Source organism: Mesocricetus auratus, unplaced genomic scaffold, assembly GCF_017639785.1.
Source record: "Mesocricetus auratus isolate SY011 unplaced genomic scaffold, BCM_Maur_2.0 Super-Scaffold_100691, whole genome shotgun sequence".
Classification (NCBI taxonomy): domain Eukaryota; kingdom Metazoa; phylum Chordata; class Mammalia; order Rodentia; family Cricetidae; genus Mesocricetus; species Mesocricetus auratus.
This window is the reverse complement of record NW_024429267.1, coordinates 59,984,965-60,010,127: the sequence shown is the minus strand read 5'-3', so window position 1 is coordinate 60,010,127 and position 25,163 is coordinate 59,984,965. Positions and strand designations below refer to the sequence as shown.

Below are 25,163 nucleotides of genomic sequence, written 5' to 3'. Positions count from 1 at the left end.
TGGTGCATGTCTGAAATCCCAGTACTCAGGAGGATGAGTTAGGAAGGAAGATCTGTCAGTTCCAGGACAACTTGGCTGCAGAGTGAGGCTGACTCAAAACAAAAGGTTAGGATCACACACTGTCTAGGGTATCTTGCTTTTAGTTATGAGAAAATTTCCATGTCTTTAGTTGGTTGCCTTCTCTTCCACTGACTGGATGCTCTCATTACTGTGATGACCTGTTCTCTGAAGGAGGGTATTCTGGCTGGGTGAGGAATGCAAAACAATTAGTGTTTTGGTCTTGGGAGTCAGTTTCATTCTCTTTGGCAAAAGGCCACTCTGGCAGGATCCATGTGGGGCTCAACTTTTCTGGCTCACAAATTGTCTTCATCCATGTCCCCAAAGATATAACCTTCATCCACTTGGACCCTGAATCTCCCAGAAGCTAACAGCCTTGATCCTAACCCTACGGGACCAGGCCCAGGCTCCTGGCCTCTCATCCGCCCCAGAAGAGTAGGCACTGGTGCAGTAGTTCCCCAGACTTGAGACTGACTAGTGTCCCATGAAGGGGAGCCCCGACTGGACTGCTGGGAAGACTGACATTTCATCATATTGTCACACATCAGTCGAGAAGGGCATTTAGGTGAAGGCCTGGTGACACAGCAGGACAGCAGTAAGAGAAGCCAGATGTGACTTTACACCTGCCTCTTCTACTTACTAGCTTTGAAAACTAGGCAAATTACTGAGCCTCTGAGCCTCTTGTGGTTTCTGTTGTTACTGTTTTGTTTTCATATTCATGAGAGTAATTCCTATCCTCCAGGGTTTTGTGGAAACGGAGATAATGAGTTTCTGACTCAGATGGCACTCCACCCCATGCACTCGCCCACAGGGAGCAATTTTCTGTCCAATTGCTCCATCGTATCTACTTTCTCCTAGGATGTACCAATGAGCTCATGTTTCCAAGTTTCATCTTCTTGGAGAGAATGTTCTCCAACGCCCAGTGTGTCAGCCCAGCAGCCTACAGACTTTACTGGTCCACTGCTAGGGACAGATAACGCCCAACTAAAGGACACCCTCCCCTTAGTTCATCAAGGCCACTGAGCTCATTCCTGGGGAACACAAAACAGTCAAAAGCCCTCACCCTCCCTCCACATGCTCCTGTATGTCATGGGACTGTCCCTTGTGTCAGCTCGGGGATCCCTTTAAACCACCTCTCCGGGTTGTGGCTCTGCCTTCCTTTCTGGTCCCAATCTCTCCCAACTCTATTTCCTCATGGTTCTTGGCCAACCTCACTGGAGGTAAGATGAAAATGACGGAGAAATTGTGGTTCAGAAACATTCATTAATCCAGTGCTTTCAAACTTTGCTGTATATTAGGGTCACTGGCAGTTTTTCCTTGAGACAGAGTCTAACGTAGCCAAGGATAACTTTAAACCCATGATCCTCGTGCCTCTCACATGTTGGGAAGACAGGTATGCTACCACACAGCTTCTCTGGTAGAACTGCTTTGCTTTTCTGTGTTGGGCATGGAACCTTGGACCTTGCCATGCTAGGCTCACATTCAGCAGCCTCACTTGTAAAAAATGTTGAATCCTTTATGATAACTACAGTTAAATTACAACTTGTAGGCATGGAAACCAGGTACAGTATCAACCTCAAGACCCTGTGCACAAGCGTCTCTTTTTCATGGGCCTGGATGAGCACTGTCTGTATGGAGTGTGGGTTCAAGGTGACAAGACCATAGGTATTCCAGGGAGGCAGCACAGACCCAGGGCCTGTGATGCTGGAGGATGTTGGTCTGCTCCCAATTAACTCTTAGAACTGGAATATAGGGCTGTTCCAACATCACAGAGATGTCTCAAAGTGATATATGTCTATGACACTAAAAGGCATCTGAATGGCTGGAGACAGTGACAGCCACCATCTGTAATACAGACACAGAGCTAAAGCATCCTGAGACAACTAGGTTCTTCTCCCCTTCCCCCAGCTAAGTATTGAGCCCTGGCTCAGGCCATGTCTATAAGAGCACTTTAGTAATGACTCTCATAAAATCAGCTTTGTTTAATTCACTGGTGAGCTGGTTTCCACTCCTGGCCATCTCCTAAACAGCTAAATCATAGCAGCTTGGACACAGGAGGTGACAACCAGGAAGCAACAATTCTACTCCTCTTTGATGAACTTGCTTTTGCTAGTGCCATTCTGGGGGCCAAACTGGTAACAGTGATGTCACTATCTGAGGCCCATGTGAGCCATCTAGGGTTCAAATCCCCGCTGGGCTGTGATGGAGCTCTGGAGCGCATTGCAGTTCAGAACAGTTTCACTCACCACAGAGTACACTCTACACACTGAAACAGTGGCTTTGACACGGTCCTTCTGTTCAGGTTCATAAGTGGAGTCCTATCCCAGAGCACGTACATCAGACTCAGAACAGGCCACCCAGCTGGAGTGGAAGAGACCGTGTGACACAGCTGGAAGATGCTGGAGACATATGCAGAACAATTTGTAGAGATGCCAGTGTCCGTGTCCAGTTCCACAAGTAAGACACAGAACATATCCTGAAGGGTTTTCTCTATCCTGTAAGCCAAGCCCAGCTAGCACCATCTGTACACCTGCCCACTGTGCAGCTCCTGACCCTAAATGGCTCCTTTAGTCTACATGACTCCTGGAGAAGTGTCTGAGACAGTACCGAGCAGATGCAAAAGCTCCTGGCTGCTTCCCAGTCTTGTTTTTCTCCTTGCTCCCACCCAGCGGCATCTCTGGTAGCTTCACACCCTGAGTGGGAGTGGAAGGTCACAGGGCAATGAATTTTCTCTCCTCATTCTGCTTTGTTCACATCCATTCTCTCCTAGGTTCAGGCCTCAGCACACAGGCCCCTGCTGACTCCGGTCTGTCCTGGCACAAAGGCCAATGTCCCTGATGCTTGTCTTTTCTCTTTTCCTAAGCCAACAATCCTCTCCTCGATCTGGGCAGAGACAGAGGGTCCTTGGAGCCCTGGTCACTCCTGCACCAGGAAATTGATAAGTGCAGTCCTGGGGGAGAGGAAGGCCTTCTTGATGCTTCTCCCCTGCAACAGCCTGATGCCCAGCTCACTCTGGAGAACAAATTCATGGACTTTGTCCTGGTCCTGGGCAACTTGTTGGGGCACAGAGATCTTTCCACAGGCCTTGTTGTTGATCTGAGAAGGAAAAGAGCAGAGAGAGTGAGGAGAGTCCACAGGGAGGCAGGCTGTGAGGGTGCTCTGAGTCCTGAGCTTAGTACTCTCTCTAAACATGGCTCCTGTGGTCTAGGGTGGATGTGATGCTGGCACATCCCACAACACAAGTACATTTTGTTTATTTCTTTCCTTCTTTATTTTTGTTTGTTTGTCTTGAGACAGAGTTTCTCAGTGTAACAGCCTTGGCTGCCCTGGAACTCACTCTGTACTCCAGGCTGGCCTTGAACTCAGAGATCCGACTGCCTCTGCCTCCCTAGTGCTGGGATTAAAGGCGTGTGCCACCACCACCACCTGGCCTCTTTTCCCTTCTTTTAAGCTTTTCTGTCTCTCTGAGCTTTAAGCTGCATCAGAAATAGGAACCCTGTTGTCCCACTGGATTTTTTGTTTTTGCTGAGACAAAGTCTTATCATGTATCCCTAGATAGCATCAAACTTACAGTGGTCATCCAGACTCAGATTCTCAAGTGCTGAGATCACAGAGAAACCACTGTGCCTGGCTTTTGTTTGATTTTGCATTCCTAGAACCTAGCACTATGCCTGGCTTAGAGTCAGGACTGGACGTGGGTGAAGTAAATCACTTTTTTGGAGCCTGTTTCCTTAACTAAGAATGGTATAGCCTCTCACAAGATAAAGAAAATCACATTTGGATGTAAATGACACAGCTCCACTCCACCTGCCATCCAGAGGATCAGGTAAAAGCCTATCCTGGTCTCTTTAACTTCTGCCGCTGAAGCCATTAACAGATGTCTGTAAAAATGTATCTCACATTAAACAAATCAAATCTGCACAGAGGGGAACCTACCTACAGGGATCTAGTTTTTGCATAAAAGGTTAAAGGGGAAAAAAAAAACAAACCAAAACAAACTACTCTTGCTGGGCCTGGTGGCATGGGCTTGTAATTCCAGATACCTTGGAGGCTGAGGCCAGGGGATCAAAGCTCAAGGCCAGCGTAGGGTCCATTTGATCAACTCACTTAGATCCTGTCTTAAAGTTAACAGTAAGAAGAGGGTTGGGAATGCGGCTTAGCAAGATACCACTTGCCTAGAATGCCCTGGGCTCTAGGTTCAACCCCAGAACCTAAAAATAAAATAAAAACCTGAACCTTGAACTTCCCTCCAACATTACTCATATATTGAAAGTGGTCAGTCTGCCAATAAATAAATGAATGAATGAATGAATGAATGAATGAATGAATGAGGGAAAAGAATTATATGTTTGGCAAGGCATTACATTTTTAAGTTTTATTTTATGAGAGTAGGTGGTTTGACTGCATGTGTATCTGCACCCCACATTCATGTCTGGTGCCAGTGGAGGCCAGAAGAGGGCAGCAGAGCTCCTGGAAATGTAGTTGTGAGCTACTAGATGGGCGCTGGGAATCCAACTTAGGTCTTCTGGAAGAGTATCTAGTGCTCTTAACTACCGAGCCATTTCTCCAGCCCAACAGAGGTATTCTTTACTGACAGATGTCTGTCCCCTTCTATATGTCTCCCCACCCCTTTGCCTTAAACCTACCCGGATGCTCTTAAATGCAGCTGGAAGACCCTGGAGCCATTAAGGCAGATCTGGCTGGTATTTCCCCTTTCTAGTCTTTCCAGGCCTTGAGTGTTGAAGCTTACGTGCTTCTGGGATATAGTGAAGGAACAGAGAAGGGAATAGAGACCTCTGTGTTGTGGGCTTGGTCAAATGGAAGGGCTGGCTTGGGGGCTGGGTTGATGGGTCGCAGGGAGAAGAGGGATAGTCTGTAGACCACGGTCTAGCACTATGGCTGTGGGTGGCACTCACCAGAACGGCCATCTGCACCACATCAGGCTGCTGAAGGAACTGTGAGTCCACAGTGGGCCAGGCCTGAAGCATCACACCAGCATCCCAGGCATAATGGTCACAGAGCTTGCTTGGTACCGACGCCAGGCCTGCAACACCAAGGCACAGAAGGTCAGGACACTCAGAACACACAGTGGGGTTCATGAACGGGGTGCAAGGCTCTGCCCTTGGCTTATAGCCTTTGAAGGAAGCCAGGATACCACAACATGACTTTCTCCATGAGGTTGTGGACTGGCCACTCTGAGTGGTGCTAGTGCTTTTGTTTTGTTGGCTTCTGTCTTAGGTCCTTGTGCCAGTATCAGAGATTTCTCATGACTTTTAAAACTTTTTCCTATCTGACACTCATGACTGTATAGCTTATTGGTGGGGTAGAAATGAAGATTGCTTAGGGCCCGAGGATCAAGCAGTGTACTGGTGCACAGGGAGGAGCTGACCTCTTCCCACTGCTGGTCTCCTTTCTATAAAAAGCATGCAGCGACGTGAGGATGGATGGACATGGTACTCTGACGTGAGTGGAAAAGAAAGCAAGGCTGCCAGCGTTCTGGGGTTACCCCTTTGCTGGGGAAGGAATGCTTTCCCGAGAACTGGCCCAAGTACAGGCTGCCCTCACAGCTTCTCCTGCCATGAGTCTTTGGTTTCAACATCTTGTCCCTGGTCCCTTTCCACATATAGAGTGCACTGGACAGAAGGATGTGCTCAGCCCTCCTGTGAACTTAGCTCTCTCAGGAATGGACCCTTGGCTTAGGGTAGGCCACATGAAGATGGTAAGGTATAACCACTCGCCAGCCTTCTTCTAGAGAGTCCTGGGGCTTCTGACTTCTGTCTTTTAGGGCTAGGAATGGAACCCAGGGCCTTAAGAATGCTAAGTATATGCTCTGCCACTAATCTGTACCTTAAAATCTCTACTTTCTTTCAAAAATTATTATTTTTTTCATATGCATTGGTGTTTTTGCCTTCCTGCATGTCTGTTAGGGTGTTGGATCCTCTGAACTGGAGTCACCACAGACAGTTGTGAGCTACCATGTGGGTGCTGGGAACTGAACCCAGGTCCTGTGGAAGACAAGTCAGAATTCTTAACTGCTGAGCCATCTCTCCAGCCCCACCCCCTTTCCTTTTAAAAACACTGTTTTTAAACATTTTCCACAAGGAATACTTACTGCTTTTATACCTACATATGCACATATTACAGTTGTGCTGGCGATGAACCTGGGCTTTGTGTGCACTAAGGAAGTGCTCTAACTCCGAGCAACACTCATAGCTCGTTAGTGATTTGAAAGATATTTAAGTATAGCGTTTTTCCACACTGTGAAATCAGTTCAGGAATTTTCTTTTGGTTTCTTTGAAAGGTTTCACCCCCCCCCCCCATTTAACTTTCAAATTTAGCAGTATTCTATTTTGTTTGTAATATAAAAAATTATCTTCAAAATCACAAAGTAAACTTCTCCAAACCAAGTTTGTTTGCACAAAGCTTCCTTCCCTATTGGTTTGTGGGTTTTCCTTCAAAATATTATTGTACTGGGATTGATTTAGGACATATTCAAATTATATGGATATGTGGAAACCTGGGGTCAGAATGTGAATCAGCACACACTGCTTCCTTTATTAAAAGAAAGTTCAGGGATGCAGCAGAGTGAAGAAGTGTTTGTTAGCATGAACGCCGTCCTGAGTCTGACACCAGCATTGCAAACACACGTGTGCACACATACGAGGGATCAGCCTTATTCAGCCACGTATTAGCAATTGCTGGTTTACACCCACCACACGCCCTTCTTCTCACAGACGGAAACTAACAATCCTTAGGCAAGCCTGAGTTGTGCACAAGCCACTGAGTGGTGCTAATGCAGCCTCTCCCACTCCAGCACAGATGTAGTCTATCCCACGGGCCTCTGCCTTGCTTGACTCTGGCACTCTCATTCATTGGAGCTTTTTAAGTTTTCCTATCTGACACCCAGGTGACCCTGTATTGCCAGCTACTGTCAGGAGAGTGAAGGCTCCTCACAGCCTGAGTACAAGACATGACCCCTCCTGCTGCCCCAGAGTCCTGGCCTAAGTTCTTGTACTTCTCAATGGGTCTTAACAGCCTTTTGGCAAATGCAGAAAAGATTCCAGCTTCTTCCTTCTCTAAAAGTGAGATGGAGGTCACAGAGGACAGACAATTGTGTCTTTATTTGCCGAGTTGGTGGGGGCTTGTCCTGTGACCCAGATGTAGCAGGAAGGTTTCCAAAACCTCGTATAGAAGTCATACAGAATGCCTAGTTGATGAAAGGCCCTCGGATGAAAATGTTCTGGATAGAAGCTGCTAGAAATTCCACTGGGGGGGAAAAAAACAAGGAAGCTAGACTTCCTGGAGTAATCAGGATGCTTATTTATAGGTACAGTGCCTCACCAGGCTTTCCCTGGACAGTGTGGGTTTGGCTGCAGAGGGTGGAGCTCAGGGTCCTGTGTATGTGCAGGCTTTTGCCACTTTGCTCTTTTGAGTGAAAATACCCAACATGTGCATGGCAAATACAACAACATAACCAAGGTGACAGGTCACACGGGGTAAGTCTGGATACGACAGACAAGTACCAAAGCTCTAGCATGCAGGGCCATCATCCCCACCTCTGGAGAGCTGACCTCCTTGCAGAAAACAAAACCAAACCTCCCCCATCCCACCCTGAGCACAGGCTGCCAGGCTGCCTTGGTGGCCCACAGTGACTGCTGGGGGCTTGGGGGTCCTGGTTTCTGTGTATGGCAGTCCTCCCCTGGTGGCATTCTTGGTCCTGTCTTTGCCCTCATCTCCCCATCCTTGTCTGTGCTAGCTAATTCCCCCGAGTATGCCAGGAGGGCCTGGGTCTGTGATGACACTGCTCACAGCAGTCCGGGCAATTCCAAGAAAATGCACAGGAAGCAAGGTCACTTCATGCTGACCTTTCCCAGAGATTTGAATTTGCTCATATGCTTTTGAAAGAACAACATCCACATTGAATCAGAGGCTGGGGTGTGGCTCAGTGGTAGAGCATGTCCTTAGCGTGCACAAGGCTGGACCCAATTTCTAACACCAGAAGCTAACAACAAACAAACATAAACAAAACAAAACAAAAACTATCAGAGGGCCTGGTGGGATGCAGACTCGGTGTCTGGATGAACATTTGTGGAAGTGGCTTGGATACCAAAACAGATAAGATCTGAACTTAACTAATGAGTTCACAATGAAGACAGGTCAGGGATGAGTGGATAAAAGGGCTTGGCCTGATGACCTGAGTCTGGATGCCTGGAACCGATGGAAAAGTTGGACACAGTGGCCCAACCATTAGTCCAAGAGCGCTGGCCGCTATGGGGAGGCAGAAGGCAGAGACAGGAGCATCTTTACTAGCTCTTGGGCCAGCTAGCCTAAGTTACATAGTGGTTAATACCTCGTCTCAAAACAGTAGAAAGATGAGGACTGACACCCAAAGGTCGTCCTCTGACCTCCACACACATTCATGGCATATACATGCCCACACCCACAACAAAGCATGTACACACACACCCACAACAAAGCACACACACACACACACACACACACACACACACACACACACACACACACACACGCTGACAGTGAGTAGCTGAACCCTCAAAGGATGAAGAGCTCTGATCAACACATTTGCTGAGCTACAAACAATGATCAGTGAGAGGCTTGGGCAAATGCTGGTCAGAAGTAACCAGCTAGACAAGGACCCTCTTACGTACCTGCCCAGAGTTCTGAGGATATGTGAGGAGCCATGGGGGCAGCCATCACCAGCAGGGCACACAGAGCGTCCTCAAACTCACGGCTGTGGAGAACCACTCTCTCAGAGGCTTGCTGAGGAAGAGGAAGGAACATTGAAGACTGGGGTACAAATAAGGCAGGGGTAAGACAGACCACGGACTATAGACCACGGACGAAGCAGAATCCAGAGGCTCAACAGGTGGGGCAGGGGGGATTCTTCATTGCCTCTTTGGTAATGAAGGTCAAAGGATCCCTCACAGAACCTCATACCCAGCGCTCACAACTGCCCTTCAAGGGCAGGATTTGTACCTCATCTGACTGAGGAAGAAACTAAGCCCCAGCGAGGGAGGAAAATCTGCTCTGGGAACAAGGTCAAACCCTGCAAGCACACCTCGAGGTTTCCTGCGTGTCACAGCCGGGGGGAGAATGTGGAGAACTGTCTCCTGAGATTCCCTACTGTGGAGTACCAGGGCATAGGTCCTCTCCACTCACCAACTACTGACAAATTCTTCCCTTGTCAAGAAAAGCTGGAGTCACATGCAGCAAAGAGGAGTGGCACTGAAAATGGAGGGAGTAACAGCTCTGCTCCACCCAGGTTCAGCACATACAAACGCCAACCATGCCACAGGGAAACAGCCGGACACATTCAGGAAATCAGGCAGTAGAGGATGAGGGTTAGAGCAGACAGAGGTCTAAGCCTGGCCCTGGCTTTGCAACTGCTTATTCAGACATGGCATCTAACCTGGGCCTTCATGTCCTCTTAGAAAAGATTGGAAATTAAAAGGCTTTAAATGAGGAGGCAGAAGCTGGAGGATCACTGTAGGTCAAAGGCCAGCCTGGCCCACATGGTTAGACCCTGTCTCAGGAAAAGTAAGCGGCTTTTCTCAGATAACCTTTAAAACCCCGGGGCTAGAGAGATGACTCAGAGATTAAGAGCACAGCCTGTTCTTCCAGAGGTCCTGAGTTCAATTCCCAGCAACTACATGGTGGCTCACAACCGTCTATAATGAGATCTGGTGTTCTCTTCTGGTGTGCAGGCATGCATGCAGACAGAACACTGTATACACAATAAATACATAAATCTTTGAAAAGCAAAATACCTTGAAGTAGTATGATAGAATTGTGACCATGGGAGAAATATTCCCAACACTTTCACCCTCCCTCCTCATTTAGGCGAGGTCCAGCTGCTTACCGAGAGGGCACTGCTGAGTCCCATCAGCTGAGAAACTGCAGAATTCAGTGCAAAGTCCTCTGTGAAATGGGTGGTTACCTGTTGGAAAAAAATGATTCTATTTTTCTACTAGCTTCAGAAATTCTCTTTAGCTTTCCAGAAGAAAACTGAATGATAAAAAAAGAAGCTAACTGAACATAACAAAAGATAGCTACAAATATGTCAAATGTCTGGAATAATGACGGGATTTCATGACTTTTGAATTCAGACTCCATGTTGTTTCCACTGCTTAAGACCGCCTCTCTTTCCACATCTCAGACAGTGTTGCTTAAGACAACGCTGGCTGCTTGAGCAGGAGGCAGGAGCTGCTGGTAAGCAGCAGGAAGACAACAGTGGATAAAGACATGAGGGGCTCCTCTAGCAGCAGTGAGGCCTGAAGTTAGACTCCCCACCACTGACAAAAAGAAAGGAAATGAGACAGCTTTCCGAAGCCGAGAGTTTCCAGCAGTTGAAACAACACATCATTATCTGACATGCGTGATATGAAAGCAACCACCTGGCAGCACTCAAGTCTCCAGAGTCCCCTCGGTGACTCCCTCTACGCAGAGAATCGAAATAAAGTTGGAGAAATGCCATTGGATGAGCATGCCAGACCCAGGGCCACCTGATCAAGTCATGAAAACAAACAGACAAACAAAAATCCTGCCATGTCATCAATGTCATCTGAGCTGCGGTCCAGGCAAGAAGTGGCCTTGGGTGACTTTACAGGCTTGAATCAGCACCTTTCCCTTCTTAGTTCAGGGACTGGAACCCAGGCCCTGGAACACTCTACCACCAACCTACACCCACCCCTGAATCAGCAAGTGAAAAATAAACCAGCCTAAGAATCTGGGTTATCAGATACCCATTAAAAATAACCTCATATTTGGAGCACAAGGGAGCCTGGATTCCGATCTGCGTTCAGATCCCCATTAGCTGCAGGATTTTAAGCCAGACACCTGACCTGTCTGGGCCTTAAGCTCATCTATAAAATGAGACGGTATTTTATGGCAGTCTCCGTTACTCTCAGCTCTGCACCCCTGTTAATACAATGTGCAAGGTTTCGTTAGAGATTGGTTCCACCTGCAGGTCAAGTCCAGAGACGCAGGAAATGGGTGGCTTCCTGAGGTCTAGGTGGAAGAAGGTGACAGGGTGGGAGGGACAGCTGTTTTAGGAAGTTTCAGTAAAACAGCCAAAGCAGTGACAGCAATTAAGTGAGGCAGCAGGCCCACCTCACAAGGACAGAAGGCCCACTGTGGCCCTCAGGCTGTGAAGGCTGTATAGATCATCGGGCAAAGGTTCCCTCAGAGTAAGCGCTGTGGATTCTGACCTGAGTTATAACTGAGTTTTTGTACTCCCAGAGGTTTCGGGCCTGGGTTTTCTCCTTGTTGTTCAACAGCTGAGGTTGGGGGACTGACCCGGAAGTCCTTGCCTCGATGAATCGTGTTGTCAGGGACCACAGCCGCTGCTGCCATCTCAGGACTCCAGGGAGCGCATCGGCTGCATTTTGTGGCAATAGAGGAGACAAAGAAAGAGTACTGATCAGAAGGAATGAGAAAAGCCCCATGGTCCTCCCAGAGTCCTCCCTGATACTCTAAGCCTGGGCAGCAGGACTGCTCAGCAGATGCCACCTACCCTGGGATGGGCATCGGCACACTGCCTTCTGGGTCCGCAGGCTTACTCTGACAGACATGCCGCGGGGCCGACAGAGTGTAAGAGAGCTGCCAGTACCAGTGAAGCTGAGGGCTCATGAGAACAGGAAACGGCAGCTGCGGCTGCACAACATGCTTGGGAACAGCCTTGTGGCACTGTGTGAGGTCAGCTAAGAACCCTCAGCTTGCCAGGTGTGTGTGTGTGTTATGTGTTCCAAACATGTCCACTAAGTCTAGGGTTAGACAGTGGTTGTTCTGATCTGGGGAAGCAGAACAGCCAGCCCACTTGGTGGCTGACCAAATAAGTGTGAGTGCAGATGCCTGAGCCCCACAGTCACTGGGCTGGGTATTCTCAAGAGCGGGGACATAGCAGGGACAGTTGGAGGCTTGTGAGAAGCAGATATGGGAACTTTCCCACGTAGAAAGGAGAAGGCTGAGCTAATGCCGGCACTGCTTTGCACAGTTAGGGCTGGTATCTGTCACCACTGTCCAGACCCACTGCCATAAGACGCAGTGAGAGGAACCAGCCAATCCTGAGATAAACACACTCTTCATGACACAGGCACTGGCTTTCACTCCCTACATCTACATCCACGCTGATCTCAAGGGCGAAATGAAAGCTTTAGAAAGACAAACATCCTGAGGGGAAGTGAGGCTAGCAGGGAGGGGCTGATAGGCTGCACGTGATCCCAGGATCCAGGTGAGGGAGGAGAACTCTGTTCTAGAATAAAACTTGCAGGAAATGTGGACAGAAGGCTTGCCTCTTTGCAGCACAGCAGGCCTAGGTAGGCACAGATGCTTGGTCTTCAAGGCAATAGTTGTCCAGAGACCTCACATTATAATTAGCACAGAGCCTGCAACACCCTCATCCCCCGACCCCTGCCAGCAAGTGTAGGGTGAGGGCTGGGAATGTGCATATGCAATGGGAATCCCTGCCCTTCCCCACCCAAGGGACCCCTGAACAATGGAGAGCTAGGGTCTTGGAGTGGGACAGAAGGCTGGAGAAGATGACTTCTAAAATTCTCCATTATTGTTTCCAGTAAGACATTCTCTTCCCTAGCTCTTTCAGAGATCAGGGTAGACTGCAGAGGAGGCAGGCAGGAGAAGGAAGGAGACTCACTCTTTACATCCCACAAGATGTCCTTCTCAGGAGGGGCTGCGAAGAGGATGTAGAGCCGGATTGTGTCGATCCCATACTGCGCCACAATCTCCTCGGGGTCCACACCGTTGTGTTTGGACTTGCTCATCTTCTCCCACGTCACCTCTAACTTCTCTTTTGTTTTTGCACAAACAGGGGTGGGACCTAGATGCCAAAAGAACACTTAGGAGCGATGCACGATTCTGAGTGGGTCCTGAACAGCTCCCAGGGAAGCGGAGCTGCTCGCAGAGGCCAAGGAAGTGGGCAGGGTGGAGGTCCCAAGCACTGAGCGGTGCTTCCAGGCCTTTTGGGATACGGTCCTGGAAGACTCCATGTTCTGAGTCTGAGGCTTTGTCTGTCGGGCAATACCCAAGCAAATACTATGTTACACAGGATGGGGCTCGGGAGAAGGGGAGAACCAGTCCCAGGAGCAGCCTGCAGAGGCCTGACCAGGATCTGTCTCAGCCTCTGCACCCAGCCAGGACCCAATAGCAGGTGCTGGCTTCTTAAGAGCTCCTGGGCCTGGCCTTGGTTCTCACCTGCTCCACCCAGGCTGGGCCCACCTTACCTGTGAAGTCTACATCCTCGCTCTTTAGACACAGTCCGGATGGAAGGCGGAATGTCTGTCCCTTGATGAGGCCTTGGGCTAGCAGTTTATGGAATGGCTCCCTGAGGAAGGAACACAGGGAAAGGGCTGAGTGGAGTGGAGCAGCAAGGACACACAAGCTGTCCAGAAATCAGACCACACGTGAAAGCAGGTTCCGTGGACACAGTGGTAACACTAAGTCTAGAGGCAGCCAAGGTCCGCTTTCCAGAGGTCAAGTGGGAAAAGCAGTGGCTTCACAGGGGTCCGGAAGGCCTGTGAGCCACAAAAGCTACCTACTTGCTCTGGGTGTCCAGTATGCCTGTAACATGGGAACAAGAGAAACTTGTCCATTGGAAGATGGACGAAAATAAAGGAGTCATGCAGTGTCAGCTGCCCGTCAGACCCAGCACAGAGGGCCTACAGGGGGTACTGAAGGCTGTCTCTGTAAAGGGTGTTTACTATTTCCCCTAACAGTACATGCTTAGACTCTTTGAGAGTCTAAATCTGACAAGTTGGGCAGGAAGAGATCATTTCTGTCAAAATCTAAGTATTGTGTAACTGTCTGTGGTATTTTGAGTAAAAATGGTCCCCATGGGCCCATAAGGAGTGGTACTATTAGGGGTTGTGGCCTTGTTTGAGTAGGTGTGGCCTTTTTGGAGGAGGATGCCACTGGGATCAGGCTTTGAGGTTTCAGAAGCTCGAACCAGGCCAGTGGTTCATTTTCACTTCCTGCTGCCAGCCAATCCAGATGTAGAATGTTGTAGAATACTCCTTTGCACTGAGTGAAGATGAGTCACTGTGTTTGGTTTAATAAGAGCTGAGTGGCCATTAGCTAGGTAAAAGAGGTTAGACAGGACTTCTGGGGACAGAGAGCTCTGGGAAAAAGGAATGAGACATTACCAGCTGGATGAAGAGAGGGTAAGACATGCAGGAGAGGCAAAAGCCATGAGTCACATGGTAACACATAGATGAACAGAAACAGTTGATTCAAGTTATAAGAACTAGTTAGGAACAAGTCAAAGCTAAGGCCAAACTTTCACAATTAACTCTAAGTCTCTGTGGTGTTTGTGTGTGTGTGTGTATGTGTGTGTGTGTGAGAGAGAGAGAGAGAGAGAGAGAGAGAGAGAGAGAGAGAGAGAGAGAGAGAGAGAGGGAGGGAGGGAGGGAGGGAGGGAGGGAGAGAGAGGGAGGGAGGGAAGGAGGGAGCGCTGGTGAACCAGAAGAAAATCTGACCACAGCAGAGCTGTCAGCGCCTTCTCCAGAGCTATACCTTGCTTGCATATGGCCATGATTCACACCACGATGATAATGGACCAAATCTCTGAAAACTGTAAGCCAGCCCCAATTAGGTGTTTTCCTTTATGGTCATGGAGTCTCTTCACAGCAATAGAATCCCTAATTAACGTACTGTTCTTCCTGGCCCATTTCATTCTGCCGAGGCAGCTATCAATAATGGCTGGTGTGTATCTTAGTTATGTTTCTATTACCACGACAAAGCAACACTACCAAAGCAATTTATAAGAGAAAGCACAGTGGGGAACATGGCAGCAGGCAGGCAGGCAGGCAAGGTGGGTACTCCCGAGGAGCAGCCAGGGCTCTTAACTGCTGAGCCATCCATTGTTCCAGCCCTGTCCTCACACACCTTTTCCGGCAAGGTCTCACTCTGCAGCCCTGACTGCACGTGAACTCTCTATGCATGTTAGACTGGCGATGAACTCAGAGATCTGCCTGCCTCTTCCCCCTGGATACGGACATTAAAGACATGCACCACCACACTCACCACAATGGTTTACTCTTAAGAACCAATCAATTCTATTTTGATGCATTTCAGCAAGTAATTCCAGACACCATCCTATGTAAGTATCTCATGTTGTTCTAGATATGTCACACGCCTTCTACCATCCCAGTTCTGGGGTGCAAATTCACAGACCAGGCAGCCAAGAGATTGAGAGAGATGAGGACCAGGAGCAAAAGGTTCCTGACCTTTGTGTATGTCAGTCCCGTGCCGCCCCACAATCTCCTCAAGGTCCAAATACTAAATACATGCTCTGCCTGAGATGCAGCTCACCTTACAGTTCTAAACTCATTTAATGAGTGTATGCAGAAGCAAAGCTGAGAGATGGAGTCCATTTACAAAGGTGGAGAAAAATCCAGTACAGTTAACATTCAAATAGAAATGCTGAGTATCATATTTCTCAGGCCCCATTCAGTGAATGAGTGTATTTGATGGTGTCACAGGGCCAAACACGTGTGCTACTGTGTCAAGATGGAAGAGTCCTCTATGTGTGCACAAAAGTGATCAAGCGCAAAAACATATCTTAATAATTTTTTGTCTGTTTGGTTTTAAAAACGTTTAAAGATTTATCTGGTTTCTGTGTGTGAAGGTTTGGCTACATGCATGTATACACACCACATGCATGCCTGGTGGCCAGGGAGGTTAGAAGAGGGCAGTGGATTTCTTGGAACTGAGTCACAGATGGTTGTAAGCCATCATGGGGGTGCTGGGAATCAAACCCTGGTCCTCTCAGAGAGCAACCAGTGCTCTTCACCACTAAGCCATCTCTCCGGCCAATCTGTTTGCTTTTTGAGAAAGGGTCTCGCTCTACATCCCAGGCTAGCCTCAAACTCAAACTCATATAGCCCACCTGGCTTTAAGTTCCTTTGTATCCACAGCATCTAGTATACCTCACAGAAAGCACAAGGTCAGCCTGCTGTGTGATTATACACTGATATCACCAATCCTCTGCTTTACCCCTTATAATAAGGACCATTCTTTTACTCTCCTCGATGCTCCCAGGGCACTGAGCCCAGCGGATGATAGCCTGTCTTAAAACATTCATCCTATGGCCTAAGAGGTGAGTACCCAGAGTGATGGTGGGATGGACAGTGGGGTGGACGATGGAGGGTCTGGGTGTGCACTGCTGCTCAGCCCCTGGGCCATCTTTGCCTTCCAGCAAATTGTCTGGTGCACCTGGACTTTATGCTAATTACAAAAATAATCACGGGAAGATTTAAAACAGAGGGAAAAATGCGTGGCTACTTGTTGGATCACTGTCCAGGAATGTAGCTGTGTGAGGAGAATTCTGAGTGCTGGGAGAAAACGCTTCAAAAAGACAGAGTTGTTCCTGGAATTTCCTTTCATACTTCTTCCAGGAATAGTGGGCAGGAATGCGTTTACTTCAGCTGTTGTTATTCATATGCCTCTCTCGGTCAGGGTTTCTATTGCTGTGAAGAGACCCCATGTTCATGGCAACCCTTATAAAGGAAAACATTTCATTGAGGTGGCAGCTTACAGTTCAGAGGTTCAGTCCATTATCATCATGGTGGGGAGCACGGTGGGGGAGCCCAGAGGGGGAGCACGGCAGCGTGCAGGTAGATGTGGTGCTGGAGGAGAAGCTGAGAGTCCCACATCTTGCAGGCAACAGGAAGTCAACTGAGACACTGGGCGGTATCCTGAGCATAGGACACCTCAAAGCCCACCTCACAGTAACACACTTCCTCTCATACACACTCCAACAAACCCACACCTCCTAATAGTGCCACTCCCCATGAGCTTATGGGGGTCAGTTACATTCAAACTGCCACAGCCTCTATAGGAAAATGTGTTTTTGCCACATGCGGCTTGTCCTTGTGATTGTACACATTTCTCAGGTGACTGACTCTTCCTAACCCTCTGAGAATAAATTGTCTGATGCTCTGAATAAAGTTGGCTATTGCATGGGACTTTAGTTTGCCTCCTTTTTAGCTCCTGCCCTGCACTCTCCTAGGTTCACGCTGTCAACTACAGAGGGAAATGGGTGTTATCTTAGTTAGCTTCTTATTGCTGCAATAAAACTCCATGGCCAAAAGCAACTTGTAAGGGAGGGAAAGAGTTTAATTCACTTGCGCATCCACATCACAGCCCATCAATGAAGGAAGCCAAGGGAGGAGCCTGAGGGCAGAGACTGAAGCAGACATCTTGGAGGAGTGTCGATTATTGACTGGCTCAGTCTGTTTCCTCTAGGACACCCCCTGCCCAGAGACGGCACTACCCACAGGGGGCAGGACCCTTCCACATCAATCCTTACTCAAAAAATGTCCTATATACTTGCCTATGGACCAGTCTTACAGAGGCATTTTCTCAATTTAAGATTCCCTCTTCTGGGGCTGGAGAGATGGCTCAAGGGTTAAGAGCATTGGCTGCTCTTACAAAGGACCTTGATTCAATTCCCAGCACCCACATGCCGGCTTACAACTGTCTGTAACTCCAGTTCCAGGGGATCCTACATTTTCACACAGACATACATACAGGCAACACACCAGTGCACATTAAATAAATCTTAAAAAAAAAAAAAAAGGGCTGGAGAGATGGCTCAGAGGTTAAGAGCACTGACTGACTGCTCTTCCAGGGGTCCTGAGTTCAATTCCCAGCAACCACATGGTGGCTCACAACCATCTACAATTCAATCTGGTGTCCTCTTCTGGAATGTAGGCAGAACACTATATATGTAATAAATAAATAAATCTTTAAAAAAGAAAAAAGGTTTCTCCTTCCCAGATATGTCAAGGTTTGTGTCTAGCTGACAAGAACCAGCCAGTACAGTCCTTGCTGAGCAGGGAAAACTGGATGCAGACACACTGAAGGCCAGCAGCAGATTAAGGCAGTGCTTTACAGGGCAGGATCACTGCGCTCACACCAAAAGGTGCGTCGGCGAGTCTGCAAGGACCGTCTGGGTACACACAATCCCATGTGCTCATTCAGTGCTGCTGTTACTGTCTCAGGTGCCAGCATCCCTTCAACAGGTGTGACGTTTTCCCACTCTTCTCTCACACTGGGCATTGGTTTTAGTCATATTTAGGGAACCTCAGGAGCTGGGCGTGGTGGCACACATCTTCAATTCCCAGCACTCGGGAGGTAGAGGCAGGTGGATCTCTGTGAATTCAAGGCCAGCCTGGTCTACAGAGGGAGTTCCAGGACAGCCAAAGCTACACAGAGAAACCTTGTCTCGAAAAAACAAACAAACAGAAAAAGAAATTCAAGGATATGGAAGTGTGGTTCAGCAGTACATACTTAATACACACAAAGCCATGGATTTACACCCAGCAACCCAAAAACATGTCTAGAGTGACTGGCATCAGTAGCATTAAGACTCGGGACCAGGCTGGGCAGTGGTGACATAATCCCCAGCACTCAGAAGGCAAAGGCAGGTGGACCTCTCTGAGTTTGAGGCCAACCTGGCCTACAGAGCAAGTTCCAGGACAGCCAGGGCTACACAGACAAATCCTGTCTCCAAGGAAGAAATAAAGACCAGGGAACGGGGCATGTGGATGCATACCTCAACCCCAGCTACTCAGAAGGGTGAGACAGGATGGCCCTAAGTTTGAGGCCAGCTTAGGCTATACAGTATGACTTTTCCTGAAAGGAAAACAAAAACAAAGACTTAAAAGTAGGGAGGTGGGATCTTGTTATTATTCTTATTAGGGTTTTGTTGTTTGGTTGATTTTTTTTTTTTTTTTTTTTTGCCCCATATAATCAAGTGGCCCACCACTGCCACCTTCTGGGAATGTGTAGACTTGCAACTCATCAGTGAGCCCCTGACCCTGGCTGTTCTACCTTAAGACTGTTTTCCTCTGGCCCATCTTTTAAAACTCCTCTTTCCTTCCATCTCCCTCTCCGTCCCTCTCTGTCTCTCCTTAGGCCTCTCCCTCTCAGTGTCTCTCCTCCCCTGTCCTCTCCGAGTTTAAAGCAAACTGACAATTGTCGCCCACACTGACCAGCACACTAGAGCTGGGGTGGCTACAACGTGATGAATCTTTGCGGCATAGCCACCTGTGTAAACATGGACACACAAACAGCACCTAGTGTGGCCCCACCTCCACGCACTCTGTCTCCACGGCCACCTGACTAGCAGAATCATTTACTTTTCTGTTTCAAAACTACTTCAAAGAGTTTCTGGATGAGGGCTGCAGGGCGTCCACGCTGGCCCTTTCCCTGTCCGCAAGTGGCAGGTGTCCTGTAGAACAGGAATGTTCCAGGAGCAAGGCTCTGATAACGAACGTCTCAGTTTCTGAAGGTTATGCTGTTAGACCTCTGAAGTCCATCTAGACTCCAGCTACCCCCAGCTGCAGTGCAGCAGACACTGTCTCAGACAAGCACTTTAGCATAGGGATGACCAAACTTGACGTGGGGAAAGGGGTGGGGGCTGGAGAGACAGTTCAGCAATTAAGAGCATTGTTTGCCCTTCCAGAGGACCTGGGTTCCTTTACTGGCACCCATTTGGCAGCTCACTGTCTTTAACTCCAGTTCCAGGGGATCCAATGTCCTCTTCTGGTCTTCAGGGCACTGTACATGAATAGTGAGCAGATATACATGCAGGCAAAGCACTCACACACATAAAATTTCTAAAAACACATGAATGCCAATGGCCTGGCTATGGTCCGCAGGTCCCCTGAGTCACAGCGGATTTGTCTGCACCAATCACACATGCAAATGTGAATTCAATGAATGTGACTCTTGGGTAAAGGCAGATGTGGCCTATTTCAGCCAGGAGATTGAGAGACTTCTGTATGCTTGCAGAGCTTTCTAAGAGCAGGAGGGAGGGCTGGGGCTCTGTGCCTAAGAGGCCCTTATTCTGCCTTAGCCTTCTCCAGGCCCCTTCAACTGCACCGCTGGAGGCTGTGGTGATATACTGTTTATGATCTAATAAAGCTTGCCTAAAGATCAGAATGCAAAGCTAGCCATCACCATAGAAGCCAGGCAGTGGTGGTACACACCTCTAATTTCAGCAGCCACACTAGTTAGCCACAGAAACTGGGTGGTGGTGGTGTATGCCTTTAATCCCAGGACTAGTGAGGTGTATAAGACAGGAAGGAAGGAGGTCAGTGTGTCATGTGGCATTCTGTCTCCAGCCACGCCTGCTTCCAAATCCCATCCAATTGCTTTCTGGGCCACCAAGAATGTCCCCTCTCCCCTCCTCTGTTCCAAGAATTGCCTAGACAACATACTTCTACTTCCTTACCAACACGTCCCCAAACTGATACTTCTAGTTCCCCTACAGAGCCAGCACCCTTGGGATGTCTGTTAGCCTCCTGGCTTTTTCCTGGATGCTGTGTTATATGGTACTAGAAACTGGAAGTGGTGGACAGAAAACACTGACCACTCAGTTGCCCTCTGCCAAGGAGCAGCAAGAAAGTCCTTGAAGACATCTTTGGTGCCTAGCTTGCAACAAGTATCCAGTAATAGTAAAGGGGTTTAAACTAAACCGAGCTTGTTTCAATGAATGAACAAAGTTCGCAGCAGCTGAGGTAGGGGCATCGTGGCAGGGTGAGGCAAAGTGGAATTAAAAGATAAGGGAAGGCAGAGGAGGATGAAAGGGAGGCACAGGGTGCTGTGGCTCCTGGGTGGGGCGGGGTAGGGGGAGCTGCTGAGAGACATCTACCTCACACTGGAGCACAGGTGTACCTGTATGCTCACAGGGATATCACAGAGGAGGGCCCTTCCCAGGTCCAGGGATCCTTCCCACCCTCCTGCTCTTATAGGACCCTAGGGAAGGCTACACAGGGATGAACAAATCTCATTCTCCTAGCCCAGGGAGGCCCCGCCTGCCTTCATAGGGGACTCACTTACCCATTTAATACTATTTGCATGATGACTGGGCAGGGCAGTCTGCAATGAGCTGGAGTGCTCACAGTCCAACAAGCCTCTAAAGACATGCTCATAAATTAGCACCAACACCACAAGGCAGGGTTAGTCCAGGCTCCTCCACTAATTTAGAAATTATAACCCTGACACCTGCTGGGCACTGAGGGCCACCTTTGCCCTACCTCTAAAGGACAGGAAGAAGGCAGAGAGGAAGTCAGCTCAAGAAATTCCAAGCACAGACTGCATTAGGTGTCATTTCTATGAAAACTGAAGACCTGGACAGACAGCTGCCTACTCCCCTGACAGGGCCAGGTGGCTGCTTATGCAGAACAAGAAAGAAACCAAGTTGAGGCTGGCCTCACCCAGAATTACTAGAAGCCTCCCAGGGTCTCCTTTTTGAAGACTACATACTGCAAATCACATCTTTTAAAATTATTCTGGCTAGGCAGTGGTGGTGTACACCTTTAAGCCCAGCATTTAGGAGGCAGAGGTGGGTGCATTTCTGTGAGTTCAAGGCCAGTCTGTTCCACAAAGAGAGTTCCAGGACAACCAGGGCTGTTTACCCAGAGAAACCCTGTTTTAAAAACACCCGGCTGGGTGTGGTGGTGAACACCTATAAATAATCCCAGCACTGAAAGAGAAAAAACAAGAGTTCCAGGCTGGCTTGGACCAGATGGTGAGTTAAAAAACAAAAACAAAAACAAAAACACATACACATACAAAATTTCCATGAGACTGTGACAGTAACAGGACACAACTCACAGCTAGCAAACTTGTTTTCACAGATACAAAATGCCAAGTAGACTAAGTTGCATAACCGGAACCACAAACATTTTAACTAATTATATGATGGGGCCCAGTGACATCGATATGTTTAGTGTCCTTCTGATGCAGACCAGGTGTTGTAGACATATCAGAGAGCCAGTTTCGGCATCAATTATACCCAGCCCAACTCCAGAGCTGGCAACGGCTTAAGGGCGGAGCCTCCAGCTCCCTCATTCCAATGAAGCTCAATTCGGCTGCTTTACAGATAATCTGAAAGCTACAGACACATAATCTTGTGTTTGAGACAGGGCTAATCCTGAGATTCCAGGCATGTGCATAAGTCATACATTTTTATCTATCAAAGATTTTAAATTAGGGACAGACAAGATGGCTGGCCCAGTGAGTAAAGACACTTGCCCCCGAGCCTCAGGTGGCGAGTTCAGTCCCTGGGACCTACACGGTGAAAGGAGAGAACCAAGCCCTGCAAGCTGTCTTCTGAAGCCCATACAAACACTGTGGCAAGCACACACCTACCCACACATGTGCCCACATGAGCTAAATAAATAAATAAATGTAATAAAAGCATTTTAAACAGGTTCTCACTACGAATGGCCCAAATTTAATGATTCGCCTGCCTGTGTCCCAAGTGCTACCATGTGCCACCACAGCCAGTTAAAAAGTCAGAAAAAAGAAAATACATGTATAGTTGTTGACCCACGATATCAGTGCTAGGACTGATCCTTAAGAAACATTCTCCTCTGCCAGTTGTGGTGGCACACACCTTTAATCCCAGCACTTGGGAGGCAGATGCAGATGGATCTCTGTGAGTCTAAGGCCAGCCTGGTCTACAAAGTGAGTTCCAGGACAGCCAGGGCTGTTACAAAGAGAAACCCTGCCTCGAAACAAACAAGACAAAACAAAATAGCAAAGATACACTCACCTATTCTACTAAAAATAATAATAAAATATAATAAATTAGGAAAATAAGTGAATGCTTTAATAACCATGATACAGTGTGCAGAAATAAAAAGAATGGTAAACACCTATACTCCAATGAGGGGAAAAGCTTCAAAATACTTCATTAGATCAAAAAAGCAAAAGACACATATAACATATGTAGTATTTACAAATGAGTGGTCAGGCTGGGCACAGTAGTACATGCCTGTAATCCCAGCACTTGGGAGACGGAGGCAAGAGGACCAGTTCAAAGTCATCTTCTATTACATAGTACGTTTAAACATGGCTAATCTTTCCCCTCTCCCCAAAAAGCAGACCATTAGGACATACATATAAGGGGAAGATAAGCAAAATATTTTTTGTTCTGGAATATGAAAAAAAAAAAAGCTCAGGAAATGAATGGAAGGTGGGGGATGGGAAGGGAGAGGTACACTTCCTGTACTGCTAGTGACTATTCAACAGGATGGCCTGGGATCATCCTGCTAGCAGCCTGCACACAGGAGAGTGTAAATTATTGTCCTAACAGAAGAACAAGTGAAAAGGCCAGACAGTACAAAATTCAGTGATTAAAATGTGTCATTGAGCTGGCAAAAACATATCAGAATAAAGAAACAAGAAAAAAACCCAGCCTTCTCCCAAGCCCCCGAACACTCAGAAAGTACATTTAATTCAGCTGGTTCTACTCTGATGCGCCAATGGACCCTGGCAGGCATGACTCCTGACAGAGCAGGGAGCACAAAGCCTATACAGGAGATCTGGCAAACCCCTCTGGTGCAGCAGGAGCCACTGAAGCCTCATGAATGTTAGGAAGCATAGAAAAGCCTTTAAACTTTCCTGAGAATCTACAGGCATAAGCCTATCTTGTTATGGTTCTGGGACTGGGTCCATGATACTTGTATGATCATGCAACCTCAGGCAGAGAATATGAGGTTGTGAGTTGGTATTCTCTCCAGCAACAGAGGGAACCTAACACAGACTGCCTACACAGACTATACCAGGAGTTCCCATAAAAAGGGAACCAAGACATATAAGCTTGGCTGAAAACCACTATTCCCCCCAAAGAACAATGAATGATGAGTAAGAGCAGCAAAAACAGTAGCAAGTCAGACCACAAGGACCTGAGACAGGCGTGTCCAGTTTCCCCACCCCATTTCCCATCAACCCCAGGCAGGTAGGAGAGCTGGCCCTGCCACTCATCTGCTGCAGCCCTGCTGCTGTAGGTATAGGAAAGCCAACCCCGAGGGCATGAAAATAGGAGAGCTGGTCCTGCCCCTTGCTCATTATTGCAAGGGGCAAACTCACCAGGGCGATGCTGCAGAGCTCACCCTGGTGGTGAGGACAGGGGAGAACTGGCCAGCTGACCAACCCTGCATCTGCCCAGGCCCAGACCAGGGTTATGCGTTAGCCCACCCCATCTGTGATCTGCTGCTGGAGCGTATGAAGGGACTGGTCCTGCAGACCCAAAGCTGCAGCATCTCCACACACAGGATGGCAGCAGGATAACCAAGAGGAGTTTCAGGGAAGGCCCAGCATGCATAGTGTTGCAGAAACCAAAGGCCTCGAACCAGACCTAGGACTCTTGGCAATAAACACAATTAAAAGATACATGGACAAAGAGGTTACTGTGTGATTTCACTGTGTCACACTACAGCTTCCATGATGAGATTTTCCCCCCTTTTTTTCTCTTAAATCTTATTGGGTTTCCAGGGCAGAAAGCAGACACACAGGATGGGAAATGCATGAGATTGAGATGCATGATGTGAAAGACACAAGAAATAAAAAGCAAGTTAAAAAAACAAAAACAAATGCTCACCTGTGCTTCACCATCTTTTGATCATGGCAAAAATGACTAAAGAATCTTGCGTAGAACAAGTGCATGACAGCATGCTCTTTCCCTCCAATGTACAAATCCACAGGCATCCAGAAGTCGGCCAGTGCTGGGCTGAAAGGACTGGAAGAAAGATAAATGGGCATTTTAGGACCTTCTTTGCCACAACTGCATAAATTAGACCCACTGTAATCTGCATATGCCTCGAAAAGAACTAATGTCAGAAAAACCAGTGACTTCCTTTTAATAAGAGAAAAACGTACAGTGAGAAAAGAACCAGTGTTGACTGGATCCATGAGTCATCCACTGACCTCTGTGCATAGCTCGTGACACATGCACACACACAATAAATGTAATAAAATGTAATTTTTGAGCTGTCACTGGTGCTGGTGCCTTCAATCCCAAGACTTAGAGGCAGAGGCAGGTGGATCTCTGAGTTCAAGGCCAGCCTGGTTTACACAGTGAGTCTCAGGACAGCCAGGGCTACACAGAGAAAAGCTGTCTCAAAAAAAACAAAAACAAAAACAAAAACCCAAACCAACCAAATAAACAAACAAAGCAAACCAGTAATTCTTGTATAAAACAAGAACAAAAGAAAAAGATACCGGCAACAAGGTATCTCCATAGGATGCTTTGCTTTTAATTTTTATTATGTTTGGAC

The 25,163-nt window shown here is 47.9% G+C and overlaps 1 protein-coding gene across 3 annotated transcripts in view; it reads right to left on the bottom strand.

Annotated features, from left to right (window-relative positions):
- Positions 1-2,024: 2,024 nt before the first annotated feature.
- Positions 2,025-25,163, bottom strand: part of Lars2 (leucyl-tRNA synthetase 2, mitochondrial) — a 140,791-nt gene continuing 117,652 nt past the window's right edge. For all 3 annotated transcript variants that reach the window (XM_040739722.1, XM_040739721.1, XM_040739723.1), the window contains 8 exons: positions 24,488-24,625; positions 13,314-13,414; positions 12,728-12,910; positions 11,286-11,455; positions 9,938-10,015; positions 8,727-8,838; positions 4,974-5,101; positions 2,025-3,153 (listed from right to left, as the gene is read on the bottom strand). In XM_040739722.1, coding sequence (XP_040595656.1) covers positions 2,974-3,153; positions 4,974-5,101; positions 8,727-8,838; positions 9,938-10,015; positions 11,286-11,455; positions 12,728-12,910; positions 13,314-13,414; positions 24,488-24,625 — 1,090 coding nt within the window. In that variant the 3' untranslated portion in view covers positions 2,025-2,973. The remainder of the gene's footprint in view (positions 3,154-4,973; positions 5,102-8,726; positions 8,839-9,937; positions 10,016-11,285; positions 11,456-12,727; positions 12,911-13,313; positions 13,415-24,487; positions 24,626-25,163) is intronic.